We start from the raw sequence: 8,501 nt of genomic DNA, 5'->3' as shown, positions 1-8,501 counted from the left end.
CAGTTACAGCCTTTAGTTAATTGAAGAGAAATAAGCCTGATGTGAAAGTACTTCATGCAAAGGAAGCATTGGTAGAACTATTTGTTAATGTAACACTTCTTACAAAAATCTTGAAATACTGTAGAGTTAGCAGCTCTCAGGGAAAGGCTTACATTAAACTGTTCTAATAATTTGTTTGCTATAAAATAGACAAAGAATCTGCCATGAAACCCATTTACTGTTTGTACTGAGACCAATAACATGAATGCTCACTTTTTAGATCATGTATTTTAAGTCATATCTTCTTTAGAAGGAAAAAAAAAGAACGGTTTAAATATGTGGAAGAAGCACAAAACCATGTCTAGTTTAAATACTATCAAGTGACTTAATACCTGTGATTTCTTAATCCCTGTTTACATTTTCCCCTACTTCTCAGGTTGAAAACAAAATGTTAATTATCCAAATCAGAAATATGCTCTCAACCAAATTCCTTTTATTGTTGTCTGTTGAGATATAGTATTGTCATGTGCAATTTAAAATACTATTTTTGTTACTGTATTGAAAACTTCTTTATCCAATGCTGCTTTAATTTCCCCTTTTAAAAAGCACAGAAAAATTATTTTCCTTTTACCTTTACATTCCTGAGAAAGTTTGCATTTTGAAACTTTAAAGTTGCCTCTGTAAAAAGAGGCTAGTGAAATACCCAGGATTTTCTGGACTATAATAAATCTTGATATTCCTATGCAATGTATTTTCAATTTTTCCCAATGACTTGTGTTTACCTGTGTTGTTTCCTTAAAAAAAAAATTTAAAAAATCACTTTCCCTATTACCTAATACCTATTACCTAATACCTATTCCTAATACCTATTACCTAAAATTCAGAATTTAAGAGCTGGATTTTATCTAATTTTTTAGGATTTAGTATTTACTAAGTCACTTGCATTTGAGAAAGCTCTGTTCTGGTAGCCTGACTGTAAATGTCTGTAGTATGAACTCAGTGAACAAACTAACACACAAAATATCCCAGGCAAACAGAACACACAAACTGGTCTGAATTTCCCACTGTTTCTTCATCTTCCCCCCCAGTTTATTGGGAAACTACAGCAACCAAAGTGTTTTCTTGTCTTGTTGTCCAAGATCTGTCAGCCCAGGCTGCCTGCACAGTGCACAGACCTGGCAGTGGGATGCACACTGCACCCAGGTGCACCCTCTCACTGCTCCCGAGGACTTTAGGTGCCCACCTCGGGTCTCCTTTCTCAGGGGCTGGGGCAGGAGATCAAGTTCGTTCTCCCCCTGCAGACAGAGCAGTCTGAGAGCTCATGCCCAGAGCCCCCCCTGGTCTTTCTCATCCAACGAGAAGCACTTTGAGCAAGGGGAAGCAGCTTCAGCAGCAGTGACTGAGCACACCAGAGGGAGCCCTTTCCCCACCTGCCCTGTAGTCGGATGCTTAATGTTCACCTGGAAGCTCAGATGAATGCAAACGCCCAAATTTCCTGTGTGCCAATTAACTCGACTGAAGCTCAGTCCCCTGAGGCTAGCAAGAGATTTTGTCCCAACAAAATATCCTCTTCAGAAAACCACTGGAGGTCAAATGTGGACCGAGTCTGGCAGTATCTATTTTTTTTTAATATCAAAATACTGCTGGTATAATAACTTCTGTATAACAGAATGATAAAATCCTGGTTCCTTGTATCACACCTGGTCTGTTGCATTCTCCCTGGCATACACAACAGATCCAGTTTAGGGATCAGCTGCTAAAACACCAGTCAGACCCTCTGGAGACAAACTTGGCTATTGGGTGGGTGACTGTTACACTGATGATCTTGCACAGATGCTGATGGCTATCTATGCATTCAGAGGAATATTTTTATACCTTATGCAGTTTATATGCAGAAGATACTATTAACAGTGCTAACAAGCTGATCAGTGGATAATCATGGCATTGCTGTGTATGATAAATAATTCATTACTCTGAGCTCTGCTGTATGAAATGTTAATGTCAAATGAATGCTTGGCTGCAGATTCTTGTTTCTATTTAAAAAGTATCATTTGTAAGAATTAATAAATTATTATTTTTCTCTTCTCAAAGTTTTTCTGAACTTTACTTACAAGCAGAGTGCTTGGTGAAGGAAATGAACAACTCAATCAAAAGACATTCTATCAGATTCTAGCAGCAAATGTAGTTTAAACACAGTACTCCCTTTATCTGAGAAGGCTTGGATATCAATAACAAGGCAGATACTTATTTCTGCAACCAAATAACATATTACTTAAGGTGATTAAGTGTAGAATGAGATAAATTACATATACATCTGGTCGGCGTGCGTGTTGAGCTTAAGTAAAGACTTACTCATAATGACTTCATACAGGGGAGAAAGCAAGCAAAATTAAAATCCTTCTGTACCAATCATGGACCTGCAGGCTTATGAGGAGCCTACTAAATTGGTAGGAATTATGTAGTTAATTATCTATATTAAGCCACCTGTAGCTTAGTTGTAAATACACATTACATGTAACTCTTACTCTGAACTTGTATAATGCTAAAGTTGCCCTGGGGTGCTGGGATAGCTCACAGCCCAGAAGCCATAGCATTCAACTCCCTTGTCCTGAGGGAAATGCTCAAAGGAACAGGTTGGAACCACTCAGAAATTATATATTATTTCTCTATTGTTCAGCTGAGTCACTGCTTAACTCAGGGCCTGTCTTTCCACTTCAAAATCAATAAAACCTTATGCAGAAAACACACAAAACAGGTGTATTTTGTACCATTAATATAATTTACTAATTATAGACCCAAATACAGTCCATATTGCCCTGTGATACATACATGGTCTTGGCAAAATGTATGGCATTCTTTGGGAAAACAGCAAGTAATAAAATACTTTATGTATGTAGAAAATACTTAAAAAATATAAAATTCACTTTCTGCTCCTCATAATTGTAAAATACTTTTGTTCACATATCACAAGTATAGTCTACTACAAAACCTGTTTTGTAAATTACAGTACATTCACAAGTCACTTTTGTGGCAATTCAATAATATTAAAAAAAATACAACCAAACCAAAAATCCCAGGGGTCTTTTTTTCATGCTAGTCCAGCATCTTTGGCCATACTGTAGAAAATCCCCTTTGCTGCTATAAGGCTTGCAGGTGTATCAAATTCAGCTATGGTTCCATTGTCTAGAACAAGAACCCTGTGCAAAACAAAATGTGGTAGGGGGGAGGGAGAGAAGTTTTAGCAGAGAATTCCTCACAAGAAATGTGATACCCCTTCAGATCAACAAAGCAAATACTGCCCTCATCTTTTCCTGGCCTTTCCTTTGCTCGATAATTTTCACAAGTTGAAACACAGAATAAAATGAAATAAATGTTCTCCCTGAGCTGCTGTTTGATTCAAAAAGGTACAGGACAGACACTGCCTCCTGGGGGAGGAATAATTAAAAACTAAAGAAGTGTCACAGTAGTGGCTTTGGAATTGAAAATACAGTTCCAGAGAGACAAGAAGATAAAAGCTCATGAAGTACAACATATATTTGAAAGTAATTCATGGGATGTGATGTTGGTAAAAATGTTAGAGCAGCTGCTAGTTAAAGGATCCCTAACCTAATGACAGTGCCATTAATGCAACCGGGTCATCTCCTGGTTAATGAATACAGAACCTGTTTCTTAATGTCAACAGAAGCAAGACAAGAGGGCACAGTCTTAAGTTGTGCCAGGGGAGGTTTAGGTTGGAGATTAGAAAGAATTTCTTTATGGAGAGGGTGATCAGACATTGGAATGGGCTGCCCAGGGAAGTAGTGGATTCTCCATCCCTGGAGATATTTCAAAAGAGACTGGATGTGGCACTCAGTGCCATGGGCTGGGAACTGCAGCAGTAGTGGATCAAGGGTTGGACTTGATGATCTCTGAGCTCCCTTCCAACCCACCTGATTCTATGAAAGTCAGGCCTGGATATTCTAGGATCACCTGGCTCAAACCTCACTGCTTACACATGCCTGACTAGAGCATCAGTCTGACTATGCAGAGACAAACCAGCCCCTTTTCAGTGCTGCTCTGCACCATCAGGAAAGGGGGAACCCCCTCACCACTGTGAGATTCTTACCTTGTGTAATCCATAATTGTATTCAGCCTGTGTGCTATTGTCAGCACTGTGCAGTCTTCAAACTGGGTCCTAATTGTCATCTGGATAAGATCATCTGTCTCCAGGTCAACAGCTGCTGTGGCTTCATCCAGGACCAGGATCCTTGTCTTGCGAAGCAGGGCTCTTGCCAGGCAGATGAGCTGCCTCTGGCCAACACTGTGAGCAGCAGAGACAGGGCTGTCACTCAGGAGACCCCACTGCCCACTGCTCAGAATCACTTGGGTAATTCCTCAGGTTACAGGAACAAAAAAACCCCAGATAGTATTTAGCAAACAGCCCAGAGCTAATAACTACACCTGGCAGCATCACACACAGCAGCCTGTCTGACCCTGTTCTGCCTCAGCCCTGCTGCTGTCACTGTGACAAACCCCAGGGGAACCAAGGATTACAAATGCTTCTGCCTGAGTTTTCAGAAACACACATAGTTGCAACACTAAGCAAACTTTAAAAAAAAAAAAAAAAAAGAGGGAAAAAATAATTCAGAGGGTCTAAGTACTTTCTACCATAAAAAAAAAAAATTTAAAGTATCTGGGCAGCTCACTCCTCCTCCTCCTGTTACAACAGCACCCCAGACACAGCCCCTGTCTGAGTGTCTCTGCAGGATGAAGAAAGAGCTGATCACCAATCACACACACAGCCTGGTTACACCACAGTCTCAGAAACCAAGGCAGCACATCAGAGCATGGCATTTTGTCATCTCTGTGCACACCTGCATGGGTCTTCCAAATAATAACACAAAATAAACATTGCTATAGTGTCAATTTGGGCAGAAGGCTTTTCCAGCCCAGCAGTTATGTATGTTACCATGGCATTTCCCTTCCTATCAAACCAGTCTTAGGGGATTGCCTATTCCTAATATTTGGTCATCCTAAAACTTTCTTTTTTACTGATAGGGCAGATTTTGGTTTGAGATGAATGCTTCCCCAGCAGCAAAGAAGAGTCAGATGACTTGTGGCAGAGGCAGAACTATAGGCAAATGTTTGATGTTTTCCTGAAGCCCAAGTAGGTGGCTAAATCCTTTCAGTCACAACAGGCTGCAGTGCAAACCTGTGCTTAAGTGTAACTCACTGTTAGGGCTCAATGAAAACTCAGTGTATGTTTCTAATCCAAAAACTCCTTACCTAAGATTTTCTCCACCTTCTGAGCACTCGTAGTCCAACATGGATGGCTGACTGCTGACAAACCTCTTCAAATGGGACAGTTCAAGAGCTTTCCATATTTCTTCATCTGAATACTTATTAAATGGATCCAGGTTCATCCTCAATGTTCCAGAAAAGAGAACAGGATCCTGGATATAAAATTAATTTTAATAAGTGCTCTAGCTGTTCTAAATACAAATATTAAAATTCCAGTTATTGTTTTGAAGTCTCTGTTGCTTTGCAGCTGGGCCACCCCTCAATCCTATCCACTCTGAAAATGTATTACATTATACACAGTTTGTCCTGGTTTGGGCCAGGATAAAGGTGATTTTCTGTCTTGTACTTTTGCTTTTAACTGAGTCTCTTTAAGTAGTTGCACTTGCTGAAGTTAACAGCAAGTTTCTCAGACAGTGTGTGCTTCTAGGATTGATAACACTTGATGTTTATAGTTACTGCTAGAGACCGGTGTGCAGAGCCAAGGACACTGCTCAGCTCTGAGGAAAACATTTTACCATCCAGGAGGATAAAGAGGTCCCACCTGAGCCCCCCTTTGGGGAGGAACAGACAAGATAGATGCCAGAATTGACCAAACAGAGTATTCCATCCCATACACGTCACACTCAGTATAAATCTGAGGGATCACGAGGGCCAAGCCAGACTTCTGGATTTCTAGATTTCCTGCCTTTCCTGCTTCCCTTCCTTCACCCAGCATCCTGGAAGGATCCCATCCGTTCGCCTGCCTGTGCTCCTGATCCGTGCCAGCCCATATCTGTGTGTTCCTGCCTCCAGTTCCTGACTGCTGCCGACTCCAGGAGTCCAGCCTGGACTTTCCCAGGGCTGCCCTGCAGCCTCGGTGGTGACGTGAGAGTTACTGGGGAAAAGGGGGAGAAATGTGGTTTCCACTTTCCTGTATATCTGTATATATTTAGTAATTTTTCCTATTTATCATTATTGTTTCATTAAAGTTGTGTAGTTTAGTTTCCAACCCATCAGTCTCTCTCCCTTATTCTCTCTTCTTTCTTTATCAAGGAGGAGACATTAATAGAGAGCGTCTGTTATTCGGTTTAATTGCCAGGCCAGTGTTAAACCCTGACACAGTTAAAAATGGAGTTCCAACTGTAAAGATGTTTCATCCTAAATCCTGGTTTACCACCCAGCATCATCTTATAAGGTGACAGGACAGAACCACTTAAAATATACGTAGTTTGTTTTTCTGAAACAATTTTCTGAGTGTAACAAAACACTTTCCTCTGTGGATAAACCATTATTTATGGTTTGCTAAGCTGCCAGATATGCTTCTTTTATTGTGCTACACAGAAACAGTACCTGAGGAATAATTGTTAGCCTGGATCGAAGGTCATGGAGACCAATCTCTGAAATTTTCACACCATCAATTTTAATTTCCCCTTTTATAGCTTCCAGGATCCTGAAGAGACAGAGTGTCATGGAGGACTTCCCTGCACCGGTTCTGCCAACGATTCCAATCTGTAACAAATTGCAGGTTTAACAACAAGGCATAAGGTTAGAAAGAAACAAAAAAACCCCACAACCCAAATGGATGTCCAAGATTCCTCTAAAAGGTTTGACACAAGATGTAAATCTCAGCAAGAATGTAACCACTCTTCCATGGAAACCCCTCTCACACATTGTAACATTTATATATATACATTCCTACCATTGGAGTGATATTATATAAATATATGTACATAGGACTTGAGCCTTCCTACAGAACTTTGGGTGATTGGCTGAAGTGTCCATGTTAGGAGCCAAATCATTCCAGGACAAGAAATAAAGGATTTTCAGAGGGCAATTCAGACTTAAAGGTGTATTTTGGTCCTAGAAGGGCAGCTGCCATCCTGTCTGCTCAGTGCAATGATAATTCCTCTCTGTCTTACCAACAGTCTGTTAAGTGGAGGACTTTCCCAATCTAAATCTTCTGTTAATAAAAATAAAACCCAGCAACAACAACAACACAAAAAAAAAACCCAAAAAACCCCCCAAAAAAACCCAAAAAACCGAAAACAAACTAAAAAAAAACCAAACTACCAAAAAAAAAAAACCCCTACCCAAAACTTTCTACTAAAGCATGAAGAAGTGAATCTCCCAGAACTTAACCAGGCAACTTCCTGGTTAAGGAAGCACAGAATGTCACTTCCTTCCATGCCAAAAATTTCACAGGGAAAGCCAGAGAGCAGAAAAAGCTGGAATTCCCTCTCCCATCTGTACAGCTTCAGGAAAGTGTTCTTTTCACTGAATTTTTGTCACTTGTGCTGGTGCCTCCTACATGGTGTATGGTAGCCTGTTGCCAACCTCACTTGGAAAGTCCAGAAAGTCTCATTCAATCCAGCCTGGCAGATGCTGGCACACTGACAGCACAGTTGTCACTGCTGCTAGATCTCCACCACTGGAGCAAGTGGACTCGTAGCCCCTGTCCTCTACTCTGTGGTTGTCCCTGAGGGCTCAGAGCAAAGTTGTAATAAAGAGATAGAGCTGGTACCTTACCTTTTCTCCCCCGTGCACATGGAGGTTTAAACCCTTCAGCACTAGATCCAGGCCTTTTCTGTACCTCACTGAGTAATTCACAAACTCCAGCTCTCCTTTGGATGGCCAATCTTCTGGGGGACTCTTGCCCTCAATGATCCAGGGAGCCTAAGGAAAACAGAAGCCAGAAATGCCTCATATAGGTTTAAGAAAAAAATAACTGAAATCCAGATACAAACATTAACATTTGTGGGTTACTAGAAATATATCTGATAAATAAAATCTCCATTATCAAATATATTTGTAGCAATGGGGAAAAAACATGGGTACCTAAGTATCCACTCATTTTGGTCCTTGTTGTGAAGTTTACAGGAAAAATGTCTGAGCACACAGTGCCATTTTCTATTAACTTTAACAGAATGCTGCCTGTTTCATGCCAGATCCTGTCTAGCTTCCTTTGAGCTTCCAAATTAAATACTTGATCTCCAGAACCATACACTGTAGATCTCCTCAGATCATCCATTTCCTAATTTTCAGTCTCCCATCATGTACACAGCACTAACTACACCCAGTGTGTCCACAGAGCAGATTTCCCAGCATAGCTCCACCAGCCACCTTTAAAAGTATTTGGCAACAAAAGTAGATGAGTGAATGATTTTCCTGGATTAGGTAATGCTGTGTTCTGAGAGAAGTTCTTCACTCATGGAAGACAAAGACTGATTAAGCTGATTGAGCAGAAATACTACTGAAAAACATGT

General features: G+C 40.6%; 1 protein-coding gene across 2 annotated transcripts in view; it reads right to left on the bottom strand.

Moving 5' to 3' along the window:
• Positions 1-2,748: 2,748 nt before the first annotated feature.
• The window catches only part of ABCC3 (ATP binding cassette subfamily C member 3), a 48,186-nt gene continuing 42,433 nt past the window's right edge, over positions 2,749-8,501 (bottom strand). For both annotated transcript variants that reach the window (XM_030461883.1, XM_030461884.1), the window contains 5 exons: positions 7,765-7,911; positions 6,589-6,747; positions 5,245-5,411; positions 4,085-4,279; positions 2,749-3,176 (listed from right to left, as the gene is read on the bottom strand). In XM_030461883.1, the coding sequence (XP_030317743.1) occupies positions 3,068-3,176; positions 4,085-4,279; positions 5,245-5,411; positions 6,589-6,747; positions 7,765-7,911 (777 nt within the window). In that variant the 3' untranslated portion in view covers positions 2,749-3,067. The remainder of the gene's footprint in view (positions 3,177-4,084; positions 4,280-5,244; positions 5,412-6,588; positions 6,748-7,764; positions 7,912-8,501) is intronic.

The sequence above is a fragment of the Calypte anna genome, chromosome 18, assembly GCF_003957555.1.
Source record: "Calypte anna isolate BGI_N300 chromosome 18, bCalAnn1_v1.p, whole genome shotgun sequence".
NCBI classification, from domain to species: Eukaryota; Metazoa; Chordata; class Aves; order Apodiformes; family Trochilidae; genus Calypte; species Calypte anna.
This window is presented reverse-complemented; position numbering and strand designations above follow the sequence as displayed.